Below are 23,960 nucleotides of genomic sequence, written 5' to 3' on the forward strand. Positions count from 1 at the left end.
GTGTCCACAACATACTTTAGAATGGTTTCCCCGTACTTACAAAGCTCAGAAAATGGAGTCTGGGGTCTGCAGGGGTACCTCTGCTCGTGCAGGGGTACCCTCACACTTAGAACTGTGCACCCAGCCCTTGGGCCGAAAAGCCTACCTTAGGGGTGACTTATTGGGTCAAAGTGCAGTGACCGCATGTAGGAAGTTGGCTCTGTATGTGCTATTTCAAAGTAAGGAATAGCATGCACAGAGTCCAAGGGTTCCCCTTAGAGGTAAAATAGTGGTAAAAATAGATAATACTAATGCTCTATTTTGTGGTAGTGTGGTCGAGCAGTAGGCTTATCCAAGGAGTAGTGTTAAGCATTTGTTGTACATACACATAGACAATAAATGAGGTACACACACTCAGAGACAAATCCAGCCAATAGGTTTTGTTATAGAAAAATATCTTTTCTTAGTTTATTTTAAGAACCACAGGTTCAAATTCTACATGTAATATCTCATTCGAAAGGTATTGCAGGTAAGTACTTTAGGAACTTCAAATCATCAAAATTGCATGTATACTTTTCAAGTTATTGACAAATAGCTGTTTTAAAAGTGGACACTTAGTGCAATTTTCACAGTTCCTGGGGGAGGTAAGTTTTTGTTAGTTTTACCAGGTAAGTAGGACACTTACAGGGTTCAGTTCTTGGTCCAAGGTAGCCCACCGTTGGGGGTTCAGAGCAACCCCAAAGTCACCACACCAGCAGCTCAGGGCCGGTCAGGTGCAGAGTTCAAAGTGGTGCCCAAAACGCATAGCCTAGAATGGAGAGAAGGGGGTGCCCCGGTTCCGGTCTGCTTGCAGGTAAGTACCCGCGTCTTCGGAGGGCAGACCAGAGGGGTTTTGTAGGGCACCGGGGGGGACACAAGCCCACACAGAAATTTCACCCTCAGCAGCGCGGGGGCGGCCGGGTGCAGTGTAGAAACAGGCGTCGGGTTCGCAATGTTAGTCTATGAGAGATCTCGGGATCTCTTCAGCGCTGCAGGCAGGCAAGGGGGGGGTTCCTCGGGGAAACCTCCACTTGGGCAAGGGAGAGGGACTCCTGGGGGTCACTTCTCTAGTGAAAGTCCGGTCCTTCAGGTCCTGGGGGCTGCGGGTGCAGGGTCTCTCCCAGGCGTCGGGATTTTGGATTCAAAGAGTCGCGGTCAGGGGAAGCCTCGGGATTCCCTCTGCAGGCGGCGCTGTGGGGGCTCAGGGGGGACAGGTTTTGGTACTCACAGTATCAGAGTAGTCCTGGGGTCCCTCCTGAGGTGTTGGGTCTCCACCAGCCGAGTCGGGGTCGCCGGGTGCAGTGTTGCAAGTCTCACGCTTCTTGCGGGGAGCTTGCAGGGTTCTTTCAAGGCTGCTGGAAACAAAGTTGCAGCCTTTCTTGGAGCAGGTCCGCTGTCCTCGGGAGTTTCTTGTCTTTTCGAAGCAGGGGCAGTCCTCAGAGGATGTCGAGGTCGCTGGTCCCTTTGGAAGGCGTCGCTGGAGCAGGATCTTTGGAAGGCAGGAGACAGGCCGGTGAGTTTCTGGAGCCAAGGCAGTAGTCGTCTTCTGGTCTTCCTCTGCAGGGGTTTTCAGCTAGGCAGTCCTTCTTCTTGTAGTTGCAGGAATCTAATTTTCTAGGGTTCAGGGTAGCCCTTAAATACTAAATTTAAGGGCGTGTTTAGGTCTGGGGGGTTAGTAGCCAATGGCTACTAGCCCTGAGGGTGAGTACACCCTCTTTGTGCCTCCTCCCAAGGGGAGGAGGTCACAATCCTAACCCTATTGGGGGAATCCTCCATCTGCAAGATGGAGGATTTCTAAAAGTTAGAGTCACTTCAGCTCAGGACACCTTAGGGGCTGTCCTGACTGGCCAGTGACTCCTCCTTGTTTTTCTCATTATCTTCTCCGGCCTTGCCGCCAAAAGTGGGGCCTGGCCGGAGGGGGCGGGCAACTCCACTAGCTGGAGTGTCCTGCTGGGTTGGCCCAAAGGAGGTGAGCCTTTGAGGCTCACCGCCAGGTGTGACAATTCCTGCCTGGGGGAGGTGTTAGCATCTCCACCCAGTGCAGGCTTTGTTACTGGCCTCAGAGTGACAAAGGCACTCTCCCCATGGGGCCAGCAACATGTCTCGGTTTGTGGCAGGCTGCTAAAACTAGTCAGCCTACACAGATAGTCGGTTAAGTTTCAGGGGGCACCTCTAAGGTGCTATCTGTGGTGTATTTTACAATAAAATGTACACTGGCATCAGTGTGCATTTATTGTGCTGAGAAGTTTGATACCAAACTTCCCAGTTTTCAGTGTAGCCATTATGGTGCTGTGGAGTTCGTGTTTGACAGACTCCCAGACCATATACTCTTATGGCTACCCTGCACTTACAATGTCTAAGGTTTTGTTTAGACACTGTAGGGGTACCATGCTCAAGCACTGGTACCCTCACCTATGGTATAGTGCACCCTGCCTTAGGGCTGTAAGGCCTGCTAGAGGGGTGTCTTACCTATACTGCATAGGCAGTGAGAGGCTGGCATGGCACCCTGAGGAGAGTGCCATGTCGACTTACTCATTATGTTCTCACTAGCACACACAGGCTTGTAAGCAGTGTGTCTGTGCTGAGTGAGGGGTCTCTAGGGTGGCATAAGACATGCTGCAGCCCTTAGAGACCTTCCTTGGCATCAGGGCCCTTGGTACTAGAAGTACCAGTTACAAGGGACTTATCTGAATGCCAGGGTGTGCCAATTGTGGATACAATGGTACATTTTAGGTGAAGGAACACTGGTGCTGGGGCCTGGTTAGCAGGGTCCCAGCACTCTTCTCAGTCAAGTCAGCATCAGTATCAGGCAAAAAGTGGGGGGTAACTGCAACAGGGAGCCATTTCTTTACACAAGCCCCCCCCAGCCCACAGGCCAGGAGACTCAGCCCAAGCTGGGAGAGTCTTCCTAGTCTGTCAGGCGAGGAAGAGTAGGAGAAATAGGCTGGTTAGTTGCAGGGCCTACTCTGCCTTACATCCTTCTGTTCAGGTCATTCCCTTTGGGGAACTGACCTACTTCCACGTGATAGGACCTAGTCTGAATTGCCTCTTGTCTGCCTCTTCAATGTCTCCACCCATTCTTTCTATTTTGGTCTTAGAGGTATCCACCTCTGCTAACCTTATCTTGGCCAGGGTTACCCCTAGCTTACCCAGAGAGGTTACCCAGAGCTGGAGTAACCCCACCATGACCAATAGGGTCAGGGGGCCTAACTTGCTATTTGGCATGGGGTCAGACCACCATGCTAAGGATAGTGCAGCCATAAAGGCTAACACCCAGCAGAGGCCACTGACAGCTGTCAGTGCCCAGAACCACACCTTTAGCTCTTCACCTAAAAGGGAAGGGGCTAAGTTACAGGCCTCTTTGGGTTCAGGTTGCCTGTCTGCTGTATTAGAGTGGGGGGTTACCACATCTTGTAGTAAACACCCTTCTTCCACTCTTTCTTCTGTTAGCTGAGGAGCCACCCACTCAGGTTTAACAGTTGCCTGACTAGCCAGGACTTCTTGTGGGTCAGGTTGGACTTTATCAGGGCCATTTATGGAGTTCTCCCCTACTGGAGCAGAATCTCCTTGGCTTGCTGTAACCTTGGCTAAAGGTTGTCCACCCTTCCTACTCTGTTTTCTTTTCTTCTTCTTCTGGGGCCTGCTTGCATTTACTGCAGAGGCAGGACTTCCAGAATCCTTGGGAGAGGACTGGCACTGGACCAGTTCCTCTCTTGGGCTCTGACTAACCTCTGGGTAGTCATTTCCAAGGAGACAATCAAGGGGGAGGTCTGTACTGACTACTACCCTTCTCCAGCTAAGAGTGCCACCCACTTCTATGGGTACTAAAGCCACAGGCCTCTTAGTGACCCTGTCTAGGCTAACTCTTACCCTGGCAGTCTCACCTGGGATGTACTGGTTTGAGAGCACCAGCCTGTCATGCACAATAGTGTGACTGGCACAAGTGTCTCTCAGGGCAGTGGTTGGGATTCCATTCACCAGTAGGTGGTGGAAGTGTCTACTTCCCTCTGGAATCTCCAACTCACCTGTTGGGCCCTGTTTCCAGTTGAAGGCTATGAAGACCTCCTCATCTGAGGAGTCATCTCCCATGGCTACACTGGTTACCCCTGGAATTTTGTTCTGGGGTTTGTTTTTGGGACAAGAAGTGTCCTTGGTGTGGTGCCCAGACTGTTTACAGTTGTGGCACCATGCCTTAGTGGCATCCCAGTTCTTACCCTGGTACCCACCTTTGTTTTGGGTTGTGTCTTGGGGCCCACCCACCTGTTCTGGTTTTTGGGGGCCTACAGAGGACTCTTTTTCTTTGTTTCTAGTGTCACCCACTTTCTCCTGGGGAGTTTTTGTAACCCCTTTCTTTTGGTCACCCCCAGTGGAGGTTTTGGTTACCCTAGTCTTGACCCAGTGGTCTGCCTTCTTTCCCAATTCTTGGGGAGAAATTGGACCTATGTCTACCAGATACTGATGCAACTTTTCATTGAAGCAGTTACTTAAAATGTGTTCTTTCATAAACAAATTATAAAGCCCAACATAGTCACACACTTCATTTCCAGTTAACCAACCATCTAGTGTTTTTACTGAGTAGTCTACAAAATCAACCCAGGTCTGGCTCGAGGATTTTTGAGCCCCCCTGAATCTAATTCTATACTCCTCAGTGGAGAATCCAAAGCCCTCAATCAGGGTACCCTTCATGAGGTCATAAGATTCTGCATCTTTTCCAGAGAGTGTGAGGAGTCTATCCCTACACTTTCCAGTGAACATTTCCCAAAGGAGAGCACCCCAGTGAGATCTGTTTACTTTTCTGGTTACACAAGCCCTCTCAAAAGCTGTGAACCATTTGGTGATGTCATCACCATCTTCATATTTTGTTACAATCCCTTTGGGGATTTTTAGGATGTCAGGAGAATCTCTGACCCTATTTAAGTTGCTGCCACCATCGATGGGACCTAGGCCCATCTCTTTTCTGTCCCTTTCTATGGCTAGGAGCTGCTTTTCCAAAGCCAATCTTTTGACCATCCTGGCTAACAGGGGGTCATCTTCACTGGAGTTATCCTCAGTGATTTCAGAGGTGTTGGTCTCTCCTGTGAGGGAACCAGCATCTCTGACTATTATTTTTGGAGTCAGGGTTTGAGGGACCCTGTTCTCCCTAGATAGGACTGGTAGGGGGGAATTTTCCTCCAAGTCACTATCCTCTTCCTCTGAGTTGCCACCCTCAGAGGGGTTGGCCTTTTCAAACTCTGCCAAAAGCTCCTGGAGCTGTATTTTGGTAGGTTTGGGGCCCATTGTTATTTTCTTTATTTTACAGAGTGACCTTAGCTCCCTCATCTTAAGATGGAGGTAAGGTGTGGTGTCGAGTTCCACCACAGTCACATCTGTGCTAGACATTTTGCTTCTAAAAGTTGGAATACTTTTTAAGAATCTACAACTGGTTCTAGAATCTAATTCAAACTTTTACAAACTTTTAAACTCTAAAAGAAATGCTAAACAGGATCTAACACAAGGCCCTAGCAGGTCTTTTAAGAATTTAGAAAACTTTTCAAATTGCAAAAATCAATTTCTAATGACAATTTTGGAATTTGTCGTGTGATCAGGTATTGGCTGAGTAGTCCAGCAAATGCAAAGTCTTGTACCCCACCGCAGATCCACCAATGTAGGAAGTTGGCTATGTATGTGCTATTTCAAAGTAAGGAATAGCATGCACAGAGTCCAAGGGTTCCCCTTAGAGGTAAAATAGTGGTAAAAATAGATAATACTAATGCTCTATTTTGTGGTAGTGTGGTCGAGCAGTAGGCTTATCCAAGGAGTAGTGTTAAGCATTTGTTGTACATACACATAGACAATAAATGAGGTACACACACTCAGAGACAAATCCAGCCAATAGGTTTTGTTATAGAAAAATATATTTTCTTAGTTTATTTTAAGAACCACAGGTTCAAATTCTACATGTAATATCTCATTCGAAAGGTATTGCAGGTAAGTACTTTAGGAACTTCAAATCATCAAAATTGCATGTATACTTTTCAAGTTATTGACAAATAGCTGTTTTAAAAGTGGACACTTAGTGCAATTTTCACAGTTCCTGGGGGAGGTGAGTTTTTGTTAGTTTTACCAGGTAAGTAGGACACTTACAGGGTTCAGTTCTTGGTCCAAGGTAGCCCACCGTTGGGGGTTCAGAGCAACCCCCAAGTCACCACACCAGCAGCTCAGGGCCGGTCAGGTGCAGAGTTCAAAGTGGTGCCCAAAACGCATAGGCTAGAATGGAGAGAAGGGGGTGCCCCGGTTCCGGTCTGCTTGCAGGTAAGTACCCGCGTCTTCGGAGGGCAGACCAGAGGGGTTTTGTAGGGCACCGGGGGGGACACAAGCCCACACAGAAATTTCACCCTCAGCAGCGCGGGGGCGGCCGGGTGCAGTGTAGAAACAGGCGTCGGGTTCGCAATGTTAGTCTATGAGAGATCTCGGGATCTCTTCAGCGCTGCAGGCAGGCAAGGGGGGGGGTTCCTCGGGGAAACCTCCACTTGGGCAAGGGAGAGGGACTCCTGGGGGTCACTTCTCTAGTGAAAGTCCGGTCCTTCAGGTCCTGGGGGCTGCGGGTGCAGGGTCTCTCCCAGGCGTCGGGATTTTGGATTCAAAGAGTCGCGGTCAGGGGAAGCCTCGGGATTCCCTCTGCAGGCGGCGCTGTGGGGGCTCAGGGGGGACAGGTTTTGGTACTCACAGTATCAGAGTAGTCCTGGGGTCCCTCCTGAGGTGTTGGGTCTCCACCAGCCGAGTCGGGGTCGCCGGGTGCAGTGTTGCAAGTCTCACGCTTCTTGCGGGGAGCTTGCAGGGTTCTTTCAAGGCTGCTGGAAACAAAGTTGCAGCCTTTCTTGGAGCAGGTCCGCTGTCCTCGGGAGTTTCTTGTCTTTTCGAAGCAGGGGCAGTCCTCAGAGGATGTCGAGGTCGCTGGTCCCTTTGGAAGGCGTCGCTGGAGCAGGATCTTTGGAAGGCAGGAGACAGGCCGGTGAGTTTCTGGAGCCAAGGCAGTAGTCGTCTTCTGGTCTTCCTCTGCAGGGGTTTTCAGCTAGGCAGTCCTTCTTCTTGTAGTTGCAGGAATCTAATTTTCTAGGGTTCAGGGTAGCCCTTAAATACTAAATTTAAGGGCGTGTTTAGGTCTGGGGGGGTTAGTAGCCAATGGCTACTAGCCCTGAGGGTGAGTACACCCTCTTTGTGCCTCCTCCCAAGGGGAGGGGGTCACAATCCTAACCCTATTGGGGGAATCCTCCATCTGCAAGATGGAGGATCTCTAAAAGTTAGAGTCACTTCAGCTCGGGACACCTTAGGGGCTGTCCTGACTGGCCAGTGACTCCTCCTTGTTTTTCTCATTATCTTCTCCGGCCTTGCCGCCAAAAGTGGGGCCTGGCCGGAGGGGGCGGGCAACTGCACTAGCTGGAGTGTCCTGCTGGGTTGGCACAAAGGAGGTGAGCCTTTGAGGCTCACCGCCAGGTGTGACAATTCCTGCCTGGGGGAGGTGTTAGCATCTCCACCCAGTGCAGGCTTTGTTACTGGCCTCAGAGTGACAAAGGCACTCTCCCCATGGGGCCAGCAACATGTCTCGGTTTGTGGCAGGCTGCTAAAACTAGTCAGCCTACACAGATAGTCGGTTAAGTTTCAGGGGGCACCTCTAAGGTGCTCTCTGTGGTGTATTTTACAATAAAATGTACACTGGCATCAGTGTGCATTTATTGTGCTGAGAAGTTTGATACCAAACTTCCCAGTTTTCAGTGTAGCCATTATGGTGCTGTGGAGTTCATGTTTGACAGACTCCCAGACCATATACTCTTATGGCTACCCTGCACTTACAATGTCTAAGGTTTTGTTTAGACACTGTAGGGGTACCATGCTCATGCACTGGTACCCTCACCTATGGTATAGTGCACCCTGCCTTAGGGCTGTAAGGCCTGCTAGAGGGGTGTCTTACCTATACTGCATAGGCAGTGAGAGGCTGGCATGGCACCCTGAGGGGAGTGCCATGTCGACTTACTCATTTTGTTTTCACTAGCACACACAGGCTTGTAAGCAGTGTGTCTGTGCTGAGTGAGGGGTCTCTAGGGTGGCATAAGACATGCTGCAGCCCTTAGAGACCTTCCTTGGCATCAGGGCCCTTGGTACTAGAAGTACCAGTTACAAGGGACTTATCTGAATGCCAGGGTGTGCCAATTGTGGATACAATGGTACATTTTAGGTGAAGGAACACTGGTGCTGGGGCCTGGTTAGCAGGGTCCCAGCACTCTTCTCAGTCAAGTCAGCATCGGTATCAGGCAAAAAGTGGGGGGTAACTGCAACAGGGAGCCATTTCTTTACACCGCATTATGAGGTAAACCTATCTGGGATGAAAGGTGCATGCACCATTTCACACAGGCTGCAATGGCAGGCTTGCAGAGACAGTTTGCATGGGGACCCCTGTTGCATCAGTGCCCTGGGTACCCAAGTACCATATACCAGGGACTTACAGGGGTTCACCAGTATGCCAATTGTGAGGTGTAAAATGTACTTACCAACCAGATTTAGGGGAGATGAACACAGACCAGGTCCTGGTTAGCAGGATCCCAGTGTACTACCTACAAAACACACTTACACAGTCAAAAGGTGGTGGCAACCATATCCGAAAGATCCTACTTTCCTTCAACAGATCTCATAAGTATACTTATTCACCAGACTTTCTTTCAACACTTTGCAAGATAGGCAGAGAAATTAAACTTGCCTAAATTATTAGAATGAACAATGTCATGCAGGACTGGCCTGATTAGTTGGCCAAGAAAGCCTCGGAAGACGAACATAAAATATTCTAGACTACAAATCAAAAACACGTGCACTTTGGTCAGCTGTTGTTTAAAAATAATTATCAAGTTTGAGATTTTTAAGCAGCACGTGGACTGGGTTGTGTCGAAACAGGTTTTGCTGCACCTGGTGTTTCATGAGTCAAATGCCCATTTGAGAAATACTGAATAAAGTTTGATAATTATCAACCTAAAGATTGGAAAACAAATGAAAAGTAATTAAAAACATTTCCTCTGTTCTTTCCTTACTAGCTAAAAGGTTAGTAAGTGTGTTGTGTGGAAGTTGGTTGGTGGCCGTGGTTCATGATAGCCTTCGTCAGGGTGCCCAGGATGATTCGCTGATTACAGTACTGCAGCAGTAATCTGAACAGTTGTTCGGCTGAACATAAAAGCATAAAGTGCACTGAAATGGCAATAATATACAACTGTCCAGACCACTGATTGCGGGTAAAACATTCTTTTGTTTAAACTTTTACAGGGCAGTTGAAAATATTAATCTCAAAGATTCTGCTTGGGCTAAATCTATATACATTTGTTTCCAAATGAGTCGCAAACAAGTAACCCTGTATAAGCTAATAAGTTTAATAGAACTACCACTCTTTACTTGCCGAGAACTTTGTATGCATCAGTTCCAATATCATGCTAACTACATCAGGTTTGATCATACACCAGAATTTGGTGAGATACTCTGACTGTAAACAGTCTCTCTTGTGCCATAGTGACCAGTTGAAATAATTGTGTAAACCTGGTTGCCTCTGCATTGACCCACTGCTCTGGCTGCTTCTTGGTCCTGAGAGAGTTTGATTTGTGTAAAATGGACATTTGTCCTATGTTGTCCTTAGCCTTCTGCTTTACAATGTGTTAATCCCACCTGGCCATCCTCTGTCCTTTTCAGGTAAAGAAGAGGAAAGATACTCTGTGGCCTCGCTGCTGACAAAAGTGGGGAATTCTGTCAGTTCCCCAAGACATTAATTTCCTCAGGGTCCTCCTCTAATCCATTATCGACTATACATTTGAAGGGAGCTTGATTCGCTGTAACCTGTCTGTGGTTTCAGTAATCTGGGCCTTTCTCATAATACGCCTGGGAGGTGTGCCCAGTATCTCTCAAAATGAGGTACCCCTTGGGTTATATGTTTGAAAGCTCCTGAGTCAAACTGTGGCTCCTAGATTATTTCTACCCTTTCCAGAAACAACTCCGGACTCCTCCTGTTCCTTCAGGTGTCAACTTCTTACACTCTTGTGCACCTCCACACCCACTCTGATATTCTAATGATGGTCTAACCAGTGCTTCAGATGTGTCTGACACTGAAACATTCCCCATTAGAGCACACATCTAGACACCTGCTGTACAGAGAGAAAAACACTGAAAAACTCTCAGGAAGTGCAGTCCTGAATCAGTAAACCGTCCTGTTGCACTGTGAATCGTGCCAAGGCTAAATGGTACTGAACCACTAATTGGGGAACCAGCATCATCCCTGGTAATCATTCCTATTTAGACTATAGGTTTGATATCCTCGTGTTCATTACTCTAGGTTTTATTATTTCCTTCACTGTAGGCAACAGACACTTGTGTATGTTGAACTATGTAAATGCTGTTATTATTGGCACAAACAAATACTAAGACAATCACAATAAACTTAAAGACTTTTGGGTCTTCCTTTTTGGTGCCAGAAACTACTGTGAAGTGACTACTGCCCATATATGGGCTTTTCTTTATGGCAAAACCGTGGCGTGCTGCAGTGGCATTGAGTACCTCTGCAGCATCTTCTATAAAATCCAGCTTCATGGTGAAAGATGGGATGATGTGAAAGAGTATATGACTTTGAGAGGATAGTTGTCCTTGATGTCTGCTAGGCCCAGAGGTAAAGAGCTTCAAAAATACAAAAATTGTAGAGGCTTTGAACATTTTGGTTGTCTCCTAGCTGGTTAATATCTGCCAAGAAGAGTCTGTCAGATCGTTTTGGAGCCCTGTGGCAGTCAGTAAATACTCCTTAGCAGCCTAATGAGATGAGATGAGGCACAGAGGACATTGGGAAGTGTGAGAGGGATGCAGCAAGTAGCAATGGAAATGAAGCTGGAGACCTTGCTGGTGCTTGAGAGAATGATGCTGATCTGGAAGAGGTGAAAATAATGGCAGGGCCTGCATCATTCTACTGTGCTCAGCCCTCCCAAGTGCCACACATCACCCGTTAGAATCACCCCTTTAGTGCTGGTGTTCGCATCACCCTACTAAAATGCTAGCTCACGCATTATCAGCAAGCTCGCTCCTCCTATGTGTGACAAGGCCCTTCAGCTGATTGAGTCACGGGGTGCTGGTTCGCTTCTTAGCAGCTTGTGCAGTGTGAGCCCCGCTCAGGTTGAGGAGAGGTCCAGTACTATGATGATCTAAGCCTGGGTCCGACAGTTGTTTACTCTGTAGAAAATGCAACTTTAACATTGTTTCAATTGCTCCTTCATCCAGTGCTGTTCGTGTTCCGGCCTCAGTGCTGCAGCCACTGTCAAGAGCACAGAGCAGGACGTCTGTACACTGCTGAGTACACGTTAACTGGCATCCACTCCTGAGTAGTTGCCCCAGCCTGCCGCAGAGACCGGCCTGACGAGAAGACAATCCCTGGCTTGTTGTAGAGCAGGCTTCTCTTACGAGTAGCTCGTGAGCTACTGGTAGCCCTGCAGCTACCTGTAAGTAGAGCTCCTGCCTCCTTTGTGCAGCCCAGTGAATTAAATTAAAAGCTTTTGCTTGATTGAACTAATATATGCATTCTAAAGCTAAAAAGCGTATATTAGAGATGAAAATGTGTTTATTTTCAGAACTCATAAGCTAATGTTGAGGGGAAAATGGTTAGATTTCCAATACATACTTAAAGCTGATTTTTGAGTGATAAAAATCAATCTAATAGAGACTTCTAGCTGCAGATTCCTTACCTTTGAATTCTCACCAGGTGTCAGACTGGATCTGGAAGATTTTCATGAGCAGTAACCTTGCGTGGCTTTAGGTGATGTTGATGGGCTCCGCGTCTGTTATCGGCATTGTCCGCGTCTGATATGATGTCGTGGGCTCAATAAAGGAGCCACCCTGATGTGCTGGTGTCAGTTCTTTTCTTTCTGTGCCAGACAAGCGCTGATCTGAAGAGAGCTACACTTCAGTTGATTTTTGACTGACTTTTTTCAACATTTTGTCAAAGTGTTATTCAAGTATTATACCTGGTGTGTCAAGGATTTCATCTAGAAAGACAGGATTCTAGCCCTGCGCGGGTTCCATCATCAGGCGATGTCTATGAGGGATCCGCACCCCGTGTGTCTTTGCCTGAAGCGCAACAACAACCTGAAGTCGTGCTCCGAGTACTGGGCCAAGCATACAAAGGCTTTGAGGGAGTGGTCCCTGAAGCTGATGGCAGCCCGGCAACCGACTCTGTGCAAGTTGAGCTTCTGGTCAAGAGGATTTCCCAGGATTGGTTGCGGAGTCTGAAGTCATCGTCATCCCCGTCCTCGGGATGATCGGGTAAGTAAGGGCACAAGAAAAAATCTTAAGAAGTCGACGTGCTGTTTGACTTCTCCTCGTCTGCCAACTGACAAGACGAGGGAGCGTCGATGCTCTATACCTCGTTCTTAGAAACCTGGACCTGGGCTGAATCCACGCCTCCCTGCGTTTCAGGGACCCAGAGCAACCCATGCCCAATTCAGGGAGGACTGTGAGACTATGTGCTTCATTTTTGGGTAGCCTAACTCCGCTGTACTTCCTTCGGGCCCCACGGAGTTGGAGGGGGCCCCATCAGGTTCCGTGCCAACGGATGTCTTGGGGTCCCCAGGGATCCAGTTCTGGATCCGGACCAGAGCCAGTTGTACCACCTCGACTTTCCCTGACACTGTTTGCGATGCTCCTGGCAACACCCGCACCCACTGGTGGCATCATCCCCATTCTAATCGCCCACAGGGAGTCTGGTGGCCGTTGAATGACTCCGGCAGGAGCTTTGTCTCCTCGATCGGATCCTGAGCCCATTTCCTATGGGCTAGGCTCCTCCTCAGGCCGGCGGTGCAATGCCTGACAGGCCCCTCGAGAGAGCTCTTTGTCTGAGATCTTTTGCTTATGATTGCCAGGAAAAAGGGAGGTTTGGGTAGGACTGGAACAAGTGTGGTTAAAACTGACTATAGATGCCAGATTAACAAATTTAGATTATGCAAAAAAACAGGGAAAGTGCCATGTATGATGACCTACTTTCTTAAAAAGAGGTATGAAAGAAGGAAATTCCCTCAACTCGAAATGTGTGAGAGGAGGAAAACAGGATTATCTACAAAAAAGAATGTGGTCGATGTGTTTCTCACCTTAATAACCACTAGGGATCTGCTGTCGATTTATCAGGACCTAAAGAATACCTAGTCCTCTCTAAGAGAGTATGAATGCTCTTCACTGATTAGACCTATTTGTTAAGTATCAGTTGTTTTGCTGGGAAACTGTACCACTAATGGTGATGACCCTCATAGTTTCATGCGCGGGCCTCTTGGGACTTTTGGGTTCATGGATGATGGGTAGGTGAAGCAGACCTCTACTCCAAGGAGCACATATATGAATACTTAAGAGTACTAGCATCCGTGTTTTCCCTCCATCCATGCCAACATCCTACAATCGGATTAGGATCATTTGTCCCTTTTCCCATGAGGAAATTATGACTCTCGGCCAAGGGAGCAATAGAGTGGGTTCCCGTGCCAGAAGTAGGCTTTGGGTGCTATCCCCACTATGTTATGGTTCCCAAAAAGGACAAAGGTCTTCGCCCTATCTTAGACCTTCGGACCCTCAATCTCTTCCTTAAGAAGAAGTTCATGATCCTCACATTGGCTCATGTTCTATCTGCCCTGGACCCAAGAGACTGGATGGTAGCGTTGAACTTGCAGGGCGCTTATGTTCATACCCCCATCCTGCCTGCCCACAGATTTTACCTATGGTTGACGGTAGGCTGAGAGCACTTCCAGTTCACTGTGCTCCCCTTTGGCCTTTCCCGAGCCCCTCAGGTATTCACCAGGGTGATTGTGGTGGTTGCAGCTCATCTGCGGCAATCAGGGGTTTCAATCTTTCCCCATCTCGATCACTAGCTGTTGAAGGTGGGCCCACCCCAGGCTGTCGCCTCCAACCTCCAGACTACGGTGGACCACCTGAATTTGCTGGGGTTCACTATAAACACGCCTAAGTCACACCTGACTCTCTCTGACGCTCCTGTTCATCGGAACTGTCCTGGACACAGTGCTGTTTCAGGCCTATCCTCCCGAGTACCCGGTCTACGGTCTCGAGTATTCTGGCTAGGATACTGATGTTTCAGCTTCTGTTGAGGATTTCATTGAGAATGACTCTGAGGCTGCGGGGCATCATGGCCTTCTGCATCCTGCTGGTGACAAATGCCAGATGGCACATGCGGGCTCTGCAGTGGGACCTGAAGTTCCATTGAGCGCAGCATCATCGGAATTTCTCTGACAAGGTCCAGATCTGAGAGGGAACTGCTAAAGATCTTCAGTGGTGGTTAAAGAACCACAATTGGGTTGCAGATCCCCTTCTTTTCCTCAACCAGATCTGACAGTAGTGACAGAAGTGCCGCTTCTGGGATGGGGCAGCCAACTGGTAGAGGTGGAGATCAGAAGCATCTGGTCTTCTGCAGAAACGGGCCTCCATATCAACCTAATGGAGCTCCTTGTGATCTGGCTGGTATTAAAAGCATTTCTTCCCTCTATCAAGTGAAAGATGATTTAGTTGTTCAGACAACACTGCCATGTGGTACTGCAAAAAGCGCCGTTGGGTTGTGGACCTTATGTCAAGAGGCTGTGTGCGCCTGTGGACGTGCCTCGAACAGTAGGAAGAGCGCTCTGAAATCCAGAGCCGATTGGAGTTTCCAAGGCAGCAATTGCTCGGAGGTGCTTTGTCTCAAATGGAGTTCAGGCTTCCAGTACATCTTTCAGCCCATACCACTTTTACCCTGAGTTCTCGAGAAGATCAGGAATTACAAGACCCAAGTAGTCCTTGTGGCTTGGGACAGGACACAGAGAGTTTGGTAGTTCGAGGTGCTGAGCATGTCTATCTATCCGCCGATCAGACTGCCCTTTCGAGAGGATCTTCTGTCGCAGCAGCTTGAGAGGGATCTGCACAGAACCTGTCCACTCTCCGCCTTCTTGCGTGAAGATTGAGTGGCGCCAGTTGGCAGCTTTTGACCTTCCTTCCAAACTCTGTAACTTAATCTTGGTAGCCAGGTGTCCCTCCACCAAAACGTTATACACCTGTTGTTGGAAGAAATTCCACTCTGAGGTCCTGTTCTCTGCACTCTTGTCCATTACTATGCTTTTTTTTAAGGTTGCCTGATTATTCCTTTGTTGTTTGTCTCCTATTGTACATAGGCTCCTCAAAAGTCTTACACATCTTTTTCTTCCATTCCCATTCGTTATGCCCCAATGGGATCTGATTTGGTTTTGACCTTGCTGATGTGTGCCCCTTTCGAGCCTCTCCGCAATTGTCAACTTTGAAAACTGCCTTCCTTTGGGTGATCACATCTGCCTGCATGTGGAGTGAGCTGCAGGCATTGTCATCTAAGCTGCCCTACCTTTCTATCTATCCTGACAAATTGGGGCTTCGCAATAGGACCTCTTTTCTAACAAGAGTGGTCACACCCTTTCATGTAGGCCAATCCATCACCTTGCCTACTTTTTACTCACCCCCACATCCTTCTAAGGAAGAGGAGAGACTCCACTGACTGGACCCAGAAGGAGCGTTGGCTTTCTACCTTGATTGTACCAATGAGTTTCGGGTGGGTGACCAACTCTTTATAGGGTATGTGGGAGTGAGGAAAGGTCAGACACTAGAGAAGTGTACTATCTCTAGATGAGTCGCAATCTGCATTAAGATCTGCTCTGCACTGGCCAAAAAGCAACCCCCTGAGGTGTGCACTCTCATTCTGCCCGAGCTAAATGTGCAACCACTGCGTTACCATACCGAGTTCCAGTCCTTAACATCTGTTAGGTGGCAACGTGGGTTTCTCTGCACCTGTTTACCGAACACTAATGCCTGGACAGTCATGTTCGTAGGGTTGGGCCCCTTGCCTGTTCAGCCCTGCATACTTTCTAGTCTGAACTTGGTTTTCAGATCCACCTCCGGGGGTGGCATTGCTTGGCTATCTATTCAAAGGGTAGGAATCTGCAGCTAGAAGTCGCTATCAGATGGAAAAGTTACTTACCTTCACTAATGCCTTATCAGATAGAGACAATATCTAGTTGAAGATTCCTTACAGACCCACCCATCCTCCCTGCTCTATGAACTGATTTCTAGGGGCAGGGCCTCCCCTTTCAGGGCCTTAGTTTTGACGCACTAGTGGTCAGTGCTCTTCAAGGCTTTGCGCTTCTGGAATGGAACCTTGTGAAAAGAAACTGATGTCAGCACTCCGGGGTGGTGCCTATATAGGACCCACAGCGTCAAATCCGGCATGGCAGAAGCCGACGACAGATGCACACCCTATCAACGCAGGTACTGCTCATGAAATTCTTCCGGATGCATCTTGACGCCTGGGGAAAATTCAAAGATAAAGGCATCTGCAGCGAGATATAGCCACTAACAGATAAGGAGTTACCAAAGGTAAGTACCTTGTTCATCAGAGCGTGTTCAAGTTTATGGCAGTGGGTTTGTTTGTATATTAATTCACCTCCCTCCATCTGGCCTTCACAGGAGTTTGATTAATTTTTCACAAATGAATGAAGATGAAAGTAATTTATTTAGCTTCGTCCGGCTTACTCAGTTTTCTAAACGTATGTAACACATTTCCTGTTTTACAGCTGCTGTTCCTGGATATCAACAATCAACCAAAATGTTAAACTTACATGCAGCTCAGTTTTATATCAATGCCATTGATTCCACCAACAAGGAGGTTAGGCTCGAAGACAAAGGTAAGTGTTAAACTTCACACTGGCTACTACATGCAACATGGAGCTTCCAGTTTGCTGGTGAGCAGTCAGATGTTGATACATCTGTGAGACAGACTACTCTGGGTGGCACAAAAAGTAAAATAGAGTTTGACAGCAGTGAAAGAGAACTCTTTCCTACTGTGTCTTAGTTTCACTCTGACTGTTCTCTGTGTATATTTGTTTCAGTAGTTTTTTTGCAGTTTCACAATTTCACTAGCAGTTTCCTCGTTTGTGCTTGTGCTGCAGGTGATACTCCATTGGATGTGGCGGAAGATAGTTCCCTTGCTTTAGTCTGGAAGAACAATGAGCGTTTGAAGGAGTTTGTATTGGTCGAATCAAAGGAACTAGAGTGTGTGGAAGACCCTGGGTCTGCCAGTGATGCTGCACGGGCCGGCCACTTCACCTTAGAGCAGTGCCTCAATTTGTTTACTAAGCCGGAGGTCCTTGCTCCTGAAGAAGCCTGGTAAGAATGTAAATTGAGCAGATTTTAAGGTGTATACTTGAAGTAATTGAAAGAAGAAACTTTGATCTCTGCCATTCTGACTGGCTTCGAAAGCCACAACTCTGGACAAGTTTTTGTGTACCTTGATTTTCACATAGTGAACATTCCTGACCAGATCTGCCTTTTAATGCTTTGTTGATTAGTCCATTAGTTCTTCTGTATCTGAAAGGGCTCCCTTTCAAAATACCTGGTCCCATTCTATACTCCTATTGTGTGGTGGAATTATATATTTTAATACTTCTCAGCTGAAGAAAATAAATTTGTCTAGTAAAGTTACTTCTCAGAACATGATTCCACATCATGGTAATTTGTTGGTAAATATGTGTGCCTTTTCCCTGTTCTCCATTGCAAGCTGAGTTTAGTCAGGAGAACAAGAGTCAGTTGATAAGGATGGAATCTCCCTTTCAATACCACAAGCACCAGAGTAAACAAAACTATGAAGTTCAACCATATCACCACAAAACAGTATACTTTTATCTGATAGAAACATCTAGCCGCAGATTCCTTACTTAAGAATCTTGCACAGGTGCAACCCTGGATCTGGAAACTTTTTTTTCCCCATAGCATGTTTGCACATCAGAAGAGGATGTCACACGACTCCGTATCAGTGTCATCCACCGAATGCGACATCAGTGGACACGCCGACGTACGTTCATTCTTTTCCGCACTTACAGCGCGGATCAGGTAACGGTTGACAGGCCATTTTTGGCATACTTCGACATTTTTGTCAACAGAACTGTGATTTTTGTCCTGTCCATGTCTTTGGGGTTCAAATCCTGTTGGTCCTGTGGACGACAATTTTGGCAGCATTTCCAGCAACCCCACAGACAATGCTGCTCTCTGCTGATGAAGGGCTTACCCAGAAACACGTGTCCAGATATTTACAGCACTTGCTGCACCTACTAAGGTGAAAAACTTTAGTTTACTTTATGGATAAAAAACTAACTTGTCCTGCATTTACCATGGTGCACTGGGGCTGACTGCATGCTGGAGTGTGAGGCAGGGTGCTCCCTTTCTGGTTTTCCTGTTTAAAAAGGCTCCCTTGAGCAAACGAGCTGACGAGCTCTGGTTGAAGCACCTGCATGCCAGTGAGTGGTACAGAAACCTGAGAGGACTTTTGGCAGCATTTCCAGCAACCCCACAGACAAAGCTGCTCTCTGGACACGTTTTTTCTGGATAAGCCCTTCATCAGCAGAGATTTACAGCACTTGCTGCACCTACTAAGGTGAAAAACTTTAGTTTACTTTATGGATAAAAAACGAACTTGTACTGCATTTACCATGACGCACTGGGGCTGACTGCATGCTGGAGTGTGAGGCAGGGTGCTCCCTTTCAGGTTTTCCTGTGGACAACAATTGTCTGCTACAGACCCTCACTTGATTTGTATGTGGTGCCTGGGCGAGCACAGTGACACCGAAGAGTGAGACCCTTTGTCGACAACTTCGGCCAAAAGCTCTTAGGGAGCATTGTTAGAAACATCTGGTGGCGTGGATGTCAGAGCCGTCCAGGACTTCCCATCGACCACAGTCTCCATGTCGTACTGAAGTCAGTTTGCAGGCCCTTGCAAGAAGTCTTTCTTGTGGACGTCATTCTCCATCAACTTCACAAGGTAAGTCACAATGCAAACAGTTAAAGTAACGGAAGTTGCTAACTTCACTGCGTACAGCTTCCCACCATTCCTTGGTTGAGGAGTTGAGGTCAGAGTCTACTCCACATTGCCCTCCTTTTCCAAGGGCTTGGGTAACTCTAAACCCGATGCATAAGTATTATGTTTCACTTCATGCTATCTTTAGTGACTCACCTCCCTCTGGAGCGCCTGAGGGTCCCAAGGACGTGCAAAGTGTCTTGACTGTGCCCACGCAGGCAGGTTCATCCTCGGCTTCAGTTAGGCCTTCAGCTTCAGTTGACAAAGCTGTTGTGGCATCGATGTATAGCCCTATGGGTTTTCTACCTTCGGCAGCCATGTCCGATCAGCCGATGCTGGCGCCGCCGTTCAAAGTCGAATCTCTCTCTCTCTGTCTGAAGTTGGAATCGACGTTGAGGAATTGCTTTCTCAACATCGGGTACGTTGCAAGTCATGCCGGTTATCCCTAATCTTCCTCTGGATTCTGGAGAGTCCCCTCGTGTTTATCCTTCTGAGACACACGGTGGAGAGGCAGCATAGAGGCGTTGGATATTCATCAACCTCATAGAGAAGACAGCTGATCTAGCTCCAGCTAGTGGCTTGGATTCTTCACCAGCATCCGGCCTTCTTCCCCCTGGACTTTCTACAGAGGTGAGCTCTTCTTTTTCTGGCCTGCAGAGAAGGGTTGCTGTAGTTTGGATCTAACACTTCTTTCAATGGAATTAACTTTGGATCATCTAATTGATGGTTCGATGGCATCTGTCGCTGTAGATACGCATGTTCTGCAATAGCTCGCCATCTGGTGTTGGGCCGGAGTGTTACAAGTTGTTTTTCTTCGAAGAAGTCTTTCGAGTCACGGGACCGAGTGACTCCTCCTTTTGTCTCCATTGCGCATGGGCGTCGACTCCATCTTCGATTGTTTTTTTTCCGCCATCGGGTTCGGACGTGTTCCTGTCGCTCCGAGTTTCGGAACAGAAAAAATAGTTAATTTCGGAAGATTTTCGTCGGTATTGTTGCGTTCGGGATCGGCGTACTTACATTCAACACCGCATCGAAGATCGAAGAGCTCCGGTGCCCTTCGGGGTAGTTTTTCGATCCTCCGTCGGGGCCTGGTCGGCCCGACCGCGTGCTGAGGAACGCCGATGGAACGGACCCCTTTCCGTTTCTGCCCCAAATGCCACAATAAATACCCCTACACAGACCAACACTTGGTCTGCAACCTGTGCCTGTCACCTGAGCACAGCGAAGACACCTGCGAGGCCTGTCGTGCGTTCCGGTCCCGAAAAACACTCCGAGACCGTCGAGCCAGAAGACTTCAAATGGCGTCCGCACCGACAGCCCGACGGGAGTTCGAGGAACAGGAAGAGGAAGGTACCTTCTCGATCCAAGACTCAGACTCCGAAGGATTCGACGATACACAAACCGTGAGTAAGACGTCGAAAACCACACAAAGAAACATTTACAAGGCCCAAGGGACGCCACTGCCACCAGGCCATGGCTCAACCCATAAAATCGGTGACCGACCGTCGGCACCGAAAAAGGCCCAAACGGTGCCGAGATCGTCCGACTCCGGTCGAGACACCGGCACGCAGCCTTCTCGGGACCGAGAAAGTGCTGGAGACAAGCCTCGACACCGAGATGCCGGTGTGGACACGGCTCGACGCCGAGACAGCGGCACCGAAACAGATCGACGCCGAGAGGTTTCGGCCCCGAAAAGAAAAAAAGTCACCTCGGAGCCGAAAAAACACGCAGACAAAGTTTCCACGCCGAAACAAACTGCAAGCGACCCAGCTTCAGGCTCTTATACAGAAGAGCACTCGCTAACCTCCCAAATGCAGAAGCATAGGTTTGAGGAAGAGCTACAAGCAACTGATGCGGACCATACGCAAAAGCGTATCTTCATTCAGCAGGGGACAGGAAAAATAAGCACCCTTCCCCCCATTAGGAGAAAGAGAAGGTTGGAGTTCCAGACGGAACAAGCACCACAACCAAAAGTGGTGAAAAGAGTTACACCACCACCCTCTCCTCCGCCCGTGATTAACGTTTCACCAGCACAAACGCCATCACACTCCCCAGCTCACACCACCATGAGCCAGGGTGACCAAGACCAGGACGCATGGGACCTATACGACGCCCCAGTGTCAGATAACAGCCCAGAGGCATACCCTACAAAACCATCTCCACCAGAAGACAGCACCGCGTACTCTCAGGTGGTGGCTAGAGCAGCACAATTTCACAACGTAAGCCTCCACTCAGAACAGGTCGAGGATGATTTCTTGTTCAACACACTCTCCTCCACCCACAGCTCCTACCAAAGCCTGCCTATGCTCCCTGGTATGCTCCGGCACGCAAAAGACATATTTAAGGACCCGGTCAAAAGTAGGGCAATCACACCAAGGGTGGAAAAAAAGTATAAGCCGCCTCCTACGGACCCGGCTTTCATCACAACACAGCTGCCACCAGACTCTGTTGTTGTAGGAGCAGCTAGGAAAAGGGCCAACTCTCACACATCTGGAGATGCACCACCCCCAGATAAAGAAAGCCGCAAGTTTGATGCAGCTGGTAAACGAGTCGCAGCACAAGCTGCAAACCAGTGGCGCATCGCGAACTCCCAGGCACTACTTGCGCGCTATGACAGAGCCCACTGGGACGAGATGCAACATCTCATTGAACATCTGCCCAAAGACTTCCAAAATAGGGCAAAACAAGTGGTTGAGGAGGGACAGGCCATCTCCAACAACCAGATCCGCTCCTCCATGGACGCTGCAGATACAGCTGCACGGACAATTAATACATCTGTAACTATCAGAAGGCATGCATGGCTCCGAACGTCTGGATTTAAACCAGAGATTCAACAAGCAGTTCTCAATATGCCTTTTAATGAAAAAGAACTGTTCGGTCCAGAAGTGGACACAGCGATTGAGAAACTCAAAAAAGATACGGACACTGCCAAAGCCATGGGCGCACTCTACTCCCCGCAGAGCAGAGGGAATTACAGCTCATTCCGTAAAACGCCCTTTCGAGGGGGGTTTCGGGGTCAAAGCACACAAGCCAGCACCTCACAAGCCATACCGTCCAGTTACCAAGGACAGTATAGAGGAGGTTTTCGGGGACAATATAGAGGAGGGCAATTCCCTAGAAATAGAGGAAGATTCCAAAGCCCCAAAACCCCTACTACTAAACAGTGACTCACATGTCACTCACCCCCTCCACACAACACCAGTGGGGGGACGAATAGGTCATTATTACACAGCATGGGAAAAAATCACTACAGACACTTGGGTTCTAGCAATTATCCAACATGGTTACTGCATAGAATTTCTACAGTTCCCTCCAAACATACCACCAAAAGCACAAAATTTAACAACACACCATTCCAATCTCCTAGAGATAGAAGTGCAGGCACTATTACAAAAGAATGCAATCGAATTAGTGCCAAACACACAAATAAACACAGGAGTTTACTCACTGTACTTTCTGATACCAAAGAAGGACAAAACACTGAGACCAATCCTAGACCTCAGAGTAGTCAACACTTTCATCAAATCAGACCACTTCCACATGGTCACACTACAAGAAGTATTGCCATTGTTAAAGCTGCACGACTACATGGCAACTTTAGACCTCAAGGATGCTTATTTCCATATACCAATACACCCATCGCACAGGAAATACCTAAGGTTTGTATTCAAAGGAATACATTACCAATTCAAGGTACTGCCTTTCGGATTAACAACCGCACCAAGAGTCTTTACCAAATGTCTAGCGGTAGTCGCTGCACACATCAGAAGGCAGCAAATACATGTGTTCCCATATCTAGACGACTGGCTAATCAAGGCCCATTCGTTAATAGAGTGCTCAAATCACACAAATCATATCATACAAACCCTCTTCAAACTAGGGTTCACCGTCAATTTCACAAAATCAAAAATTCTGCCACGCAAGGTACAACAATACCTGGGAGCCATAATAGACACATCAAAAGGAGTAGCCACTCCAAGTCCACAAAGAATTCAAAATTTCAACACCATCATACAACGCATGTATCCAACACAAAAAATACAAGCAAAGATGGTATTACAACTCCTAGGCATGATGTCATCATGCATAGCCATTGTCCCAAACGCAAGACTGCACATGAGGCCCTTACAACAATGCCTAGCATCACAGTGGTCTCAAGCACAGGGTCACCTTCTAGATCTGGTGTTAATAGACCGCCAAACTTACCTCTCGCTTCTGTGGTGGAACAACATAAATTTAAACAAGGGGCGGCCTTTCCAAGACCCAGTGCCACAATACGTAATAACAACAGATGCTTCCATGACAGGGTGGGGAGCACACCTCGATCAACACAGCATACAAGGACAATGGAACGTACATCAAACAAAACTGCATATCAATCACCTAGAACTTCTTGCAGTTTTTCAAGCACTAAAAGCTTTCCAACCAATAATAGTTCACAAATACATTCTCGTCAAAACAGACAACATGACAACAATGTATTATCTAAACAAGCAGGGAGGGACGCACTCCACGCAGTTAAGCCTGTTAGCACAAAAAATTTGGCATTGGACAATTCACAACCAAATTCGCCTAATTGCACAGTTTATACCAGGGATACAAAATCAACTCGCAGACAATCTCTCTCGAGATCACCAACAGGTCCACGAATGGGAAATTCACCCCCAAATACTGAACACTTATTTCAAACTCTGGGGAACACCTCAGATAGACTTGTTTGCGACAAGGGAGAACGCAAAATGCCAAAACTTCGCATCCAGATACCCACACAAACAATCCCAAGGCAATGCCCTATGGATGAACTGGTCAGGGATATTTGCTTACGCTTTTCCTCCTCTCCCTCTCCTTCCTTACCTGGTAAACAAACTCAGCCAAAGCAAACTCAAACTCATATTGATAGCACCAACTTGGGCAAGGCAACCCTGGTACACAACGCTGCTAGACCTATCAGTGGTACCCTGCATCAAATTGCCCAACAGGCCAGATCTGTTGACACAGCACAACCAAAAGATCAGACACCCAGATCCAGCATCGCTGAATCTAGCAATCTGGCTCCTGAAAT

General features: G+C 47.9%; 1 protein-coding gene across 4 annotated transcripts in view; it reads left to right on the forward strand.

The window, feature by feature from the left end:
- USP19 (ubiquitin specific peptidase 19) overlaps window positions 1–23,960 on the forward strand; it is a 458,230-nt gene that overhangs the window by 346,764 nt on the left and 87,506 nt on the right. For all 4 annotated transcript variants that reach the window (XM_069206188.1, XM_069206190.1, XM_069206191.1 and 1 more), the window contains 2 exons: window positions 16,623–16,733; window positions 16,998–17,214. In XM_069206188.1, the coding sequence (XP_069062289.1) occupies window positions 16,623–16,733; window positions 16,998–17,214 (328 nt within the window). The remainder of the gene's footprint in view (window positions 1–16,622; window positions 16,734–16,997; window positions 17,215–23,960) is intronic.

The sequence above is a fragment of the Pleurodeles waltl genome, chromosome 9 (assembly GCF_031143425.1).
Source record: "Pleurodeles waltl isolate 20211129_DDA chromosome 9, aPleWal1.hap1.20221129, whole genome shotgun sequence".
Classification (NCBI taxonomy): Eukaryota; Metazoa; Chordata; class Amphibia; order Caudata; family Salamandridae; genus Pleurodeles; species Pleurodeles waltl.